The sequence below is a fragment of the Epinephelus moara genome, chromosome 20, assembly GCF_006386435.1.
Source record: "Epinephelus moara isolate mb chromosome 20, YSFRI_EMoa_1.0, whole genome shotgun sequence".
Classification (NCBI taxonomy): domain Eukaryota; kingdom Metazoa; phylum Chordata; class Actinopteri; order Perciformes; family Serranidae; genus Epinephelus; species Epinephelus moara.
In genome coordinates, this window is record NC_065525.1 from 38,518,716 (window position 1) to 38,531,249 (window position 12,534).

General features: G+C 42.1%; 1 protein-coding gene across 3 annotated transcripts in view; it reads left to right on the forward strand.

Annotated features, from left to right (window-relative positions):
- Positions 1-12,519, forward strand: part of ambra1b (autophagy/beclin-1 regulator 1b) — a 35,557-nt gene extending 23,038 nt beyond the window's left edge. For 2 of the 3 annotated variants that reach the window (XM_050073798.1, XM_050073799.1), the window contains 11 exons: positions 496-681; positions 2,945-3,025; positions 3,294-3,394; positions 3,648-3,758; positions 4,022-4,210; positions 4,442-4,596; positions 6,277-6,416; positions 8,983-9,087; positions 9,585-9,772; positions 11,012-11,143; positions 11,817-12,519. In XM_050073798.1, the coding sequence (XP_049929755.1) occupies positions 496-681; positions 2,945-3,025; positions 3,294-3,394; positions 3,648-3,758; positions 4,022-4,210; positions 4,442-4,596; positions 6,277-6,416; positions 8,983-9,087; positions 9,585-9,772; positions 11,012-11,143; positions 11,817-12,358 (1,930 nt within the window). In that variant the 3' untranslated portion in view covers positions 12,359-12,519. Of the gene's footprint in view, positions 1-462; positions 682-2,944; positions 3,026-3,293; positions 3,395-3,647; positions 3,759-4,021; positions 4,211-4,441; positions 4,597-6,276; positions 6,417-8,982; positions 9,088-9,584; positions 9,773-11,011; positions 11,144-11,816 lie in introns of all 3 variants that reach the window. The other variant, XM_050073797.1, reaches the window with a different exon arrangement.
- Positions 12,520-12,534: the final 15 nt, after the last annotated feature.

The window sequence follows — 12,534 nt, forward strand, 5'->3', positions numbered from 1 at the left end:
TTTTTTAACCCGATCCAGCCAGGTAAACTAATACACTTCATTTACCTTGATCCAGCCAGGTACATTAATACACTTCATTTACCTGATCCAGCCAGATACATTAATACACTTCATTTACCCTCATCCAGCCAGGTACATTAATACACTTCATTTACCCCGATTCAGTCAGGTACAATAATACACTTCATTTACCCTGAACCAGCCAGGTACACTGTTTCTCTTCATTTACCCCGATCTAGCCATGTGCATTAATACACTTCATTTACCTGATCTAGCCAGGTACACTACTACACTTCATTTACCCTGATCCAGCCAGGTACAATAATACACTTCATTTACCCTGATCCAGCCAGGTACATTCTTACACCTCATGATACCCCGATCTAGTCAGGTACATGACTATACTTTATTATCTCAGTATTACCTCTAATAGCGTGGTCATACTTCCTTTGTTGTTATAAGGATGAACCTGAACTCGTCCTCTGTGCTGTCCAGGCTTTCTCCAGCTGCTTACTACGCCCAGAGGATGATCCAGTATCTGTCAAGGCGGGACAGCATTCGCCAGCGATCACTTCGCTACCAGCAGAACCGCCTACGGGCCATGTCATCTTCATCCGACAGTCCTGCCACCAACCCGTCGAGCTCCATGGACAACAGCGATGTGGACTTTGAGGAGTTGGAGTAAATTTCCTTTTGTCTCTTACGTAGTTTAAACTTTAGCTGAATGATGGTGAATTCAGAAAGCTGCACAAATTGCCCACAGTCTGGCACAAAGGCAACATTAATACTTTGCCACATAGATAATCAGACGCAAAAAGAGGGCAGATTGCTCTCAGCTACAAAACTTAATGAGTGTTTCTGCACTGTAATATCATTAACTCAATATCCTTTGTGAATTGGATGATGAAACGGGGTAGATGAAGTGAAGCGCAACTCATTGTGCTGTCAGCGGCCACAGTGCATTTTTTGTGAATCCGCCCATGAGTGTGGACGTTGTCTGAGACAGGATAAGAAAAACACTGTTTGCTTTGCACAAAGACAAGCAAAGTTGGTGGACTATCAAAACAGTGGCTGAAGGGAGTTGAAGCGTTATGGCATCCAAGTGTTTGAGTTGTGCCAAGACAACTGTAAACTAATGTCACTCTGTCGTGGTCTGAGTCCTTTAAAATCGATCAGCCCAATACTTCATATTTACTTAAATGATGATAAAATATGTATCTGACACATTTAAATAACAGCTGTAGATACTTTATCTGACACATCTTATTTTCCCTGAGCATCATGATCCAAATGCTGAAGTCCCTGATTCAAAAATATTAAAAATATAAACTTTAATTATTGATGTGATTTGAAAGATTAACGGACAGAATGCCCATATGGGCCCTGATACAACTCGAGACGTCTCTAGTTATTAGTTCTGCCTGAGGACCTGAGTGATGTCATCAGTTTATAACACTTGATTTAACTGCTGAAGCATCATATTAGCTTTGCTCAGTTTAATAGTGTAGTCCTGCCATAGTTGATTACAGTGACCTTTAACTCTTTGAACATACATATGACATGAATATTGTGTTCAGACTAGGGCTGCCCCCTAATGGTCGACCAAACGTTAGTCCAGAAAGGACATTAGTTGTCAAGATTTCATTGGTCGCTTAGTCGCAGAAGAAAAAACAAACAAACGTGAAACTCTATTAGAAGCTGTGCCTTGTCAAAATAAATCAAAACCCATATGACTGGACCGTGTGGACATTTAATTTTGAAAGGACAGACACAGGAAGTGGCCACGCTCAGCAGTCAGACAGGAGTCAGGTTACAAACCAATCACAGCCAACCGATATCTTTCCCTTCTTCTGTAAATATTTAGTCTGATAAATTCGGAAAAGTTGATCATATTAGTGCAGGGCTACCCAGAGCTTTACATCTGTCCCACAGACGATAGGCCGACACACTTATAAGCAGCTCCTGGAAGAAGATCAGCGCTGCACTCTGGCACAGAAAAGGCACCCAGCACCCAACCTCAAGTTTCAAGATGCAGCATTTGTACGGCCCCTAATTTCCAGGGCTGGTACCTGCGGTTATTCCACAGGGTAGTTAATAACATGTCGGGCAGGAAATCCAAAGTGTGGGATCATTTTGAGAAGGTGAAGGACGAACCCAAGGTGATATGTAAACTCATCTTCATTGGTCGACTACAAACATGACGTATCATCTGAAACATGGAAGTAGCTACATGCCCATTAGCCCACAGCGTCATTAACAGGCGGCTCGCTCAGTGTGTGACGTGCACTTGTAGATAAAATATAGGCCTATATTAATGAAGGTTCATTAGTACGGTGTTGTATTTCTCTGTAATGTAGCACAGTGTTAACAATGTTACTGGTATTTCTCTGTAATGTAGCACAGTGTTAACAATGTTACTGACACTATTCTTCCTCACACCTTCAACTCAAACCATTGTGTTGCCCCGCCCAAAATATATAGTTTAGTGATTAAATTCATATCGTAAACATGCGGGCGACTAGTTCACTAATGGCCCTAAATGGTGACTATTGGTTGACTAGGAAAATTATTAGTCGGGGGCAGCCCTATCTAACGCTTGAATTAACAGTTCAATAGAGTCTTTCTGCCAAGATTGATTATAGCGACCTCTAACTCTCTGAACTTATATATAACAAAAAAACTATCCATAAACACATATAACTGATTTGTCTGCTCTACATCTATCAGAGGCAGTGCCAACACAAGCTTTAAATAGGTTTTCTTACATTTTCAGCCCAGTCATTATTTTATGAGGAGGAGAAAATGGTGTTTTTGTTCCAATAATGGTTTTGTTCTCTTGTTGTATTGGCACTTAAGACTTTTCCTAGCATGTAATCCTGTACTATATTAAACAGTGCTTGTCGTTTTGTTTTTCTGTGTAGCCTCACCATTTTCTTTATTCCAGTGATAATGGAGACAGAGCGAGGCACAGGACTCCGCGTAATGCCAGGATGTCTGCACCTTCGCTGGGTCGCTTTGTCCCACGGTGAGTCAGCACTAAGCTCTAATCCTAACTCTAACTTTTCTGCTTCGTCTGTGCAGAGCAGTCTGCAGACTGTTCTCTTTTCTAAACACACTATCAGTAATATTCCTTGAAGTTCAGAAAGTGAAGGAAAACCTGAACTTGTAATATGCAGTCCTGGATGAAGAAGTTTGATTTTTCTGTGTTTCAGTTGTCATTGTGACATGTGCAGAAATCTTTTATTGTTCTAGTCCAGGCTTGGTTTTAAATGTTTTGTCCTGTTGTCCTTCAGGCGTTTCCTCCTCCCTGAATATCTGCCCTATGCTGGGATCTTCCATGAAAGAGGGCAGCCTGGCCTGGCCACACACTCCTCTGTCAACAGAGTACTCGCTGGTAAATACACACACCTTGCAGTGCTACCAAAATTACCATTTTAGGTTTGGAAATCACCAGCTGCAAGCCAAATGCTGATAAGGTTTGGTGCATGTTGTTCAGTTTCACAATTTCACCAGACAAATTCAGTTACAAAATCTAACTAACTGGTAGGACACTGAAAATAATCAGTAACTGACCTGACCATCTTTTATTTTGTTGTTTCTCTTCTGTATGAATGTCCTCAGTAACAGGGCTTACTGTTGTTTTCCAGGTGCATCGATCGGGGACGGTCAGTCCGCAGTCGCCAGCAACATCGCTAACACCACCTACCGTCTGCAGTGGTGGGACTTCACCAAATTCGACCTGCCTGAGATCAGCAACGGTACAACAACTGCTTACCTGCATTTTTCTACTTTGAGTCGTGGCTGTTTATGATGCAGCATTAAGTGCGATACTTGTGCAGCAGACCCTACATGGTAGCCTATGCATGTCGCCTACGCCGTTGCGATCATTTATGCATGTGTGGTGGTGTTTCTGTGAAGTGCTGCAAAGTTTAGTTGATTCCAAAGTAGACAGCGCTTCATTTGAAAAATGTGTCGAAATGCTGAAGAGAAATGTGTCTGTGTTTGTTTGTCTCCTCTCCAGCTTCAGTCAACGTTTTGGTGCCAAACTGTAAAATCTATAACGACGCGAGTTGCGACATCTCTGCAGACGGTCAGCTGCTGGCGGTCTTCATTCCCAGCAGTCAGCGGGGTTTTCCAGATGAGGGCATCCTGGCCATCTACTCTCTGGCTCCCCACAACCTGGGAGAGATGCTCTACACCAAGAGATTCGGTAGTGTTCCTCAACAAGTTAATTATATGTTTGACACAAGGATTCAGTAAACTGATCTTAAAATTAGAAGGTGTCAGATGAAAGTGACAGTTTGGATTCTGCAGTTTTATGACCCTTGTTAAGCAGTAATGTCTACAGCCCAAAAAGTCCAGTTTGCATTATTGTACTGAGATCCATCTTTCTTGTGTAATGTACCCAATCAGCGTTTTAATGTTGACTTTCCTTGGACAGGTCCGAATGCTATCTCTGTTAGCTTGTCTCCGATGGGCTGCTATGTGATGGTCGGCCTGGCCTCCCGCAGAATCCTGCTGCATCCCACCACCGACCACATGGTGGCACAAGTCTTCCGCCTGCAGCAGCCACACGGAGGAGAGACCTCCATCAGGGTGAGACAGATCCACCAGTGCTGACACTGTTTCTGATACAGCAGCAGCTCTGATATTACTACTAAATCTACAACTAATACTTCTATTACTGAAGCTGTAATACAGCAGTCTGATGAAGACCTTTCTGAGTGAGGGAAAAGCCCAAAAAGTCAATGCACTTTGCTGTAGTTTGTTCTGTATTGTATTAATTTCATAAAATGTTTTAATTAATTCTCAATAACTAATGTTTAACTGGGATATTACGTCCAGCTGTGTATCAATCAGTCACTTTATTTGTCCTCTAAGGGAAGTTGGTTGTGCAACAGTGAAACCAGGAACACTTTATATAAATACACAGTGGAGAAAAGCAGAGTCAGGTCAATTTGCGGTTTCTCCAGTTCAGTGAACAAGCCTAACCCAGTTTGATTTTACGCAAAACAGCTGAACAGATCTTGACAAGTTCTGACAAATTAGAAAGTAGCCATGCTGTGAGCCGAACTACTGTCGAACGTCCTGTTTTTGTTTATTCCTATCGCTCGCTTTGAAAGCGCCGCAATGGACGAGGAGCAGCTACTTCATAAAGTTGAAATGAGGAATTATCTATGATACCTTCTTATCTCATTACAAAACCCAAAATGACATGTCAGCTTGTTGGAGGGAGATCACCAGGGGCTGGAAGTTTCTGGTAAATGACTGTCGGGAAATAACGAGCTAAGCTACTTGCTGTTGGCTATAATGTCTGTTATGTAAGTAAATATCACAATATAAAATGTGTGTTTTCTGTTTTAAAAAGTAACATTGCAAAGGTTGGAAGATACCAAGTAAGCTACTCACTTATCTTTTAAGTGGTTATGTCTCCATTATGATCTCGAGCACAGCGCTGATAGCTGCGTGGTCTGTTTATATGAGATAGGCTAACAGAAGAGCTTATTCAAACTTCAAAATTCAGTGTACCAGTCCGGTGTTTGGCTTAGTATCAAACCACTTTGAAAATTTTCATACTGGCTCAATTTTAAAAAACAGAGTACACAAGTTAAAACAATACAGGCAGAGAAATTCTCAACACCTTAAACTTAATTCTGTTTCCCTCTGTTGAGACAGATATCTGCAGGGATAGATCCACTAGTGGAAAATATTCTTAAAATCAAGAGGAGAAAACATTTGCTGGATGTGGTTTATGACAAAGTTTGATGGGTGTTCTTAATGAAAATGATACTTGTATTAAAATAAGTTATTTAGAGCTAAATGTAAATATATTAGAGCTGAAACAATTAGTCGATTAATAGGTTAGTTAAATGAGGTTTGGTGTTTCCGACCTAGTAAAGACCTCACTGTGAGCTCTGTGAACAGCAATTTTACTATTTTCTAACAGTTAGAGTTGATGCTGTTAAATGATAATGAAAATATCATAAATACAATATGTTAATTCAGTGCTAATTCCAAGCCCTCGTCTTTTCATTTTCCCTGGTCTTGAAAATGTCTCAGAAAACTGTCTCAGTTAATGGAGAGCAAATAACATCTAAAGAATGGGTAACATTCATAAAAATGCTGAATAACTTAATATTCTCTTTAAACGGCAGGACTGTTAAACCTGAACTGCTCATTCAGTCAGTGACGTCTGCAGTGTGTAAACACAGCCGCTGCCACAGTAGTTGAATCTGTGTGTCATCAGTGTGTGTTGAATCTGCTGTCGTGTTTCAGATGGTGTTCAACGTGGTTTACCCGATGGCTCCAGACCAGAGGCGCCACGTCAGCATCAACTCTGCTCGCTGGCTGCCGGATCCAGGGATGGGTTTGGCTTATGGAACCAACAAGGGAGACCTGGTGATCTGCCGGCCTGTGTGAGTCTCTGAACTCCTGACGCGGACGTGTCTCAGCTGTGCCGTCACACATTTAAATATATACTTTCTATTCTGGGCCTGTATTTATCAAACATGTCAGAATCAGTGTTAAGATTTCTGTGGACTGAAACCAGCCCAACCTCAGAGGAGGACTGAGGGATATTTATAAAGTCTCCTACACTGACTGTGACGCAGTAGAAACCATGATGAGGTGTGGGAGGGTTCTGAGTATTAGATAAGGATTAAAGTGGAAATGGGGGTAGATCATTTATGTGACTTGTTTTGAGGAGGCAGGTAGTATAAGATTTCCTTTTTAGTATTTAAAATGGTTGAGCTGCACTTAGTGTATTGCTTAGCATGTTACATTTTTAACTGTTGAACTGGTTGTATCAATTGATCAAAACTGTTATTGTCGGTTAACGTTTTTTCATTTAAATCTTTATTAAAACAATTTTTGTGACATTGACATATCAGTTACAACAGCATACTACAATAATGAAATAACTGACAAATAATAAGAGCTAACAAAACTAAAACTGCTTGGGTAAATGCACAATTTTACAGCCTTAAGGATTAGTGTATCTATTGATTATTATTATTATTATATTTTGAGTCTTGTATAGAGTCTGTTTTTCTCATTTTCTTTCTAGTTGTGCTTCTTGTCATCTCAGCATTTGTGTCAATTTCTCCATTAAAAGTTGGTTAACAATTTATTATTATTAACATCCCTAACATTAAAGGTCCAGTGAAAATAAGAAGTGACACACCGGCTCTAGATAGGGCCGTTTACGTTTTCGCATTGGCCAGCATAGTTAGCAGCCCCTGTGCGACAAGAGCGTAGAAAAAACACTGATTTCTTTTTTTACGTGAGACTGCTTTATTTGGTGTTCTTACCAGTTTTAACCCCCTGGTCTGTTTGTTTTGGAGAGGAAGAGACATCTGTGTATAGCTTGGCGCCCAGTAAAAAACTCTTGAACATTGAACACTAAAGGAATTCCAACCAGGAGCAGTTTCAGCTGGTTGAAATCTGCAGTCCTTAAGCAGGATGAATACTTGTGCCTCAGCTCTACGCTGTAGCCTACCCACGTGACTTAGGCTATTGTGAGCATTTATACTTGTGCGGTGGTGTGTCTGAGTCACTCTGCAGTTACACCTCCAAAATACTAGTCAGCGGCAGGGTCTCTGTCAAGTGCTGTGAAGTTTAGTTGATTCAAAACACACATTAAACACACATTAAACATGGCTTAATAGAGACAATTTCAAACACAAGTACACAAATCAGCTTCACTATAACTCGCAGCATTCACAGACAAACACTTGTCTTTATCTGGACACATTTTCCCCACAAATACAACATGCTAATGTTTTTAGCACAAGCCTATGGCATTTTACATTGTATAAATTAGCCTAACAGCTAGTGGACTTCTGGATAAATCACACACAAGACTTAAAATGCTATTTTTGTGGAGGCTTTATTGTCTTCACAATCTATTGTTTCTTATCTGTAAAATTAAAACAAAAGCTTCGTTTGTACGGAGGGAAAAGGTTTCAGCTTACAAAAATTGACAGGAGGTCTGCATCACTGTGGCATGTAGTTACTTTTTTGGGGAGGTGCATGTCCTGCTATGGCGTAGGCTTTATGTTTACGTAGAGCCTTCTCCGTAGGTACAGCGTCGATTTGATGCATAAGTATAAATAAGGCTTTATTGCGAGACGCCTCTAAATCCCCCAAAATCTTACTGACTTTTGCAGGGCTCTTAGGTGGCTTCTAAAAGACATTGATTTACAGATTAAAAGTGTAGCCATCATATCAGCTGTAGCCAGTCACTTTGCTTTACAATGCCTGTGGCGTATCTCACATTTATTGTGCAGTATTGATGTTAGAAACCCCTCTGTAAGCTTTGGCCACCTCTTTATGAGGAACTTGCATGCTTCTATGTCGTGTCCCCCACAGGTGGGAGGATTTATTTCTTCGATATCACCCAGAACAACATGAACGCAGCTTTCTGCACCCCACAGAAAGTCCATCACAATAATAACTCATTAGAACAAAATGATTTAATTAGGTCATGGTTATCAAGCGTTCCCTAAACATCTCTGCACCTTTCCTGAAGTTTGGCTGAGATTGGACTTTTTGTCTGAGTTTACTGTTTACTGTCTTAAAAATTGCAGCAAAAATATGTTAGTCTTCATCATTTTTGTCCGGTGATGAGTAATTTTCTCCTCTGAGATGTTTGATAAAGATGAGCTGTGTTTAGCGGAGTTATCAGTAACCTCACTGAGTCAAATAACTTTGTGCATCTTTCCACACCAACTCAAGGAAAAAGTAGAATGAACACAGATGTCCTCCTGGTTTGGAGGATTTCCCTGCCCCCTCCTCCACACTGAGACGTTGGCTGATGTGATTATCCTAATGATCAATCTGAACAGGAAGACCATTAATTGGTGAAGGTCAATTAGTGCTTTTAATAAGGTCGTGGTCTGTGTGATTCCACGAAGAAGACCCTCCTCTGCTTTCCAGACTTCCTGAACAGAAGTGAATTAACAAGTGTGTGTGTGTGTTTAGGTTCTACAGAAGCGATGGCGAGAGCCCCGCGGAGTCAAGCAGTGAACCATTATTCTCCGTCAACAACAGTGGAACAAGCCGGACACGAGGTTCTGACAGACCAGGGTGAGAACTTGCAAATGACAAAACACCAGTAATGTAATGAAGAAGAAATTTTATTTGTGATTCCTCATTTGAGTACTGAAATTTGTGAATTGTATTTGCTTTTATTTCAAAATAAGAGCACACCGTCATTCAATGTAACTTCAACTTAAATCAACAAATCAAGTTTTTACCAAATTATCAGGATGAAAATAAACGGGATTATTATTTTACCATGTGACCAAAAATTAACCAATACAAACAAAGTTAACAGAGAAGGCTTTCAAAGAGAGCTGTAGGTCGACTTCTGAAAAAAAAAAGAAAAAGTCTTCTATGAATTAAAACTACTGTTTGTAAAATTGGATCGTCATCGGTACTTTTTGACATAATTGAGTTTTTAACCAGTGTAACAGATGATGAGTATCTACCTCATCTCAAAACATTATATAAGTTGTTTTGTTTTTTGTCATTTTCATTGTGCTGCACTAACCCAAAATTATTCGTCTCTGATGTTTCTTTAGTCCCAATCGCTCTGGCTGGAGATTGGACAGAGACATGGGTTTGATGAACGCAATTGGTCTTCAACCACGACACCCCGCCCCTTCAGTGACATCACAAGGAACTCAGACACCAATCATCCAGCTGCAGAACGCCGAGACACAAACAGAGAGGGACCTATCAGAGCCTAGCGTCTCACAGCCTGCACCCAGTACTGAAACTCTATAATACCTTCATTATACTGATGATACTTACATTGTAATACTAACTCTCTAATACCTTCATTATAATAACACTATAGTGTCTTCACTGTAACAGGCAATATACAATACTGACAATGAGATGTTACACTCTGATGTAGTGACATCATTTTTATGCCTCGACCCTGGCGATTGCCGTGGCTGGAGGCAATATGTTTTCAGGTTGTTCATACGTACATACATATGTAGGTGCGCCCGCCCGTCCCATTCTCGTGAAGAAGAAGGCCTTGACGGATTTTTTCCCAAATTCAGATTTGGTGGTCAGAGGTCAAGGTCACTGTGACCTTGCGTCCATCTCATTCTTGTGAACCAGATTTCGCAAGAATACCCTGAGGGAATTTCTTCAAATTTGGCACGAACATCCACTTGGACTCAGCAATGTACTGAGTGGACTTTGACAGCCAAAGGTCAAGGTCACTGTGACCTTGTATCCGTTAATCTCGTGAACGCATTATCTCAAGAATACCTTGAGGGAGTTACCTCATTCAGTGGTTTTGGTGGTCACAGGTCAAGGCCACTGTGTCCTCATCATTCTCATTCTTGCAAACACAATATCTTAAAAACACCTAAATGGAATTTCTTCAAATTTGGCACAAACATCCACTTGGACTCAAGGATTGAGATGATTAGAATTTTGCAGTCTAAGGTTAAGGTTACTGTGGCCTTGCGTTTGTCTCATTCTCATGAACGCAATATCTCAAGAAGGTCTTGAGGGAGTTTTTTTATTTTGCGGTTTTGGTTGTCTTAGGGGCAAAAGTCAAGGTCACTGTGACCGCATCTTTCTCATTCTTGCAGACATGATATCTCAGAAACACCTTGAGGAAATTTCTTCAAATTTGGCACAAATGTCCACGTAGACTCAAGGATGAACTGAAATTCTTGTTAAGGATTAATCAAGAAAATAATCGTTTACGGGCCTGCATCCTCCAGTCTTGAGTCTGTACGTGTCTTTTGTTTTGACGTCAGGTGAAACCTTTTCTTATGTTTTGTATAGACTGGATATAAAGGAAAACTCTTCAGGAGACCGTTGAAAGGTTTCACTGTAAGAAATCGATGCTACCACAGGGAGTCATATATACAGCACAGTGTATCCAGTGATATCAAACACTTGTTTTATACTGAGACTTGATTTTATCGTAGTGAGACTGGAGGTTGTGTTAAAGGATCATTGATGTGCCTTCTTTCCTCAGATGTTGCTCCTGAGACTCCGTCCACGAGTGGAGCAGCTCCGGGGCAGCAGGAGGCATCTCAGACCAGCAGAGCAGCTGATGGCAGCCAGGGCGAAGCCTCAGCCGACGCAAACACATCCGCTACTTCTACTGGTACTGCTCCACACTGACACATAAACACCATGTGTTCCTCTGCAGTATCTCCTAAATTAAACTCATTCCCTAATTTCAAAATAAGTTCTGTGGTGTGCTTTAAGTTGACACAAGTTTTGTTTGACTGTCGTGTGTTTTGAGGAACTACAAGTCAGTTTTATTATAGTTCTGTTTTCTTTCACTTCTTTCTGTGAAACTTGAAGTGATTGAGCTTAATGTGGGCTCTCATTGACTGTAAGGCAGGGATACTCAATGTGCTTTGCACAAGGGCTACTTTTGCAAAATAACGAGGCCTGAGGCCACCAATTAAAAAGAAAAATTAATATATTTGTGAAGTTAGCAGTTGTTAGTTTGATTCCACTGAACAGAGGAAATATATGTAAGTGTGAGCACACGTCATTGTATGTTAAAGATGTGAAGTAAAATCCGTGGTGTGTGTGAGGATAATATTATCATGTTCCCAATGCTAAATTCAGTTAGCATGTCAATGATAATTAACGTAATGTGTTGGCATTGAGGTAATTGACCAAGCTAGTCATTTGCCACATGATTGTAGCAGTTAGGAAAAGAGTTTGGTTTATAGCTATGGCTAATCATCATGCTGTAACCTGTGACAGGCTGTTATTACTCTCGATTCTTGATGTGACCTCTGTTGTTGCTCTCATTGGTCCAGGAGAGTCTCCAGAGTTCGGCACGGGTGAAGACGCTCTGGCACGGATCCGCCGGCTGATCGCTGAGGGCGGTATGACAGCTGTGGTCCAGCGGGAGCAGAGCACCACCATGGCCTCCATGGGCGGCTTCGGAAACAACATCATCGTCAGTCATCGCATCCACCGCGGCTCCCAAACGGGCACAGGGGCCTCCAGGCCTGCGGCGGACCCCTCTATGGCCCCCTCCACCTCAGGTCCTCTCCTCATCACCCAACCACAGACCTACGCCTCTCCCCAGGCTTCCAACCCGTCTGAACAGCTCACCCCCATGTGGGGCTCCCAGGTGCTGTCGGGCCCTCAGCCCTCTGGCCTCTCTCTGGCCATGGACATGGACGACGTGTTTGACGGGGGGCGAACGGACGACGACTCCATGCCGGGTCCCTCCTCTTCCTCCCTGCTGTTGTCTTCCCCCTCTTCCTCCTCCTCCTCCTCTCACAGCCCCCTCCCCGGCAGCGGGGGCGGGGGCGGCCCCAACAGTTACCCTGGCGATCCGTACAGCAGGTAGTTCTCCTATTGGCCAAGACAAGCAGAGCGTTGGCTGATGGGTTTAGCAAAGGGCGCTCCTCAAAGCCTTATCTCACTGGGTGCTGCTTTGACTCTGCACAGGGTCTCCCGCCTGGAAAAGAAGGGACACAAGAACCCCCCCCCCCCCCCCCCCCCCCCCCCCCCCCCCGTGGCGGC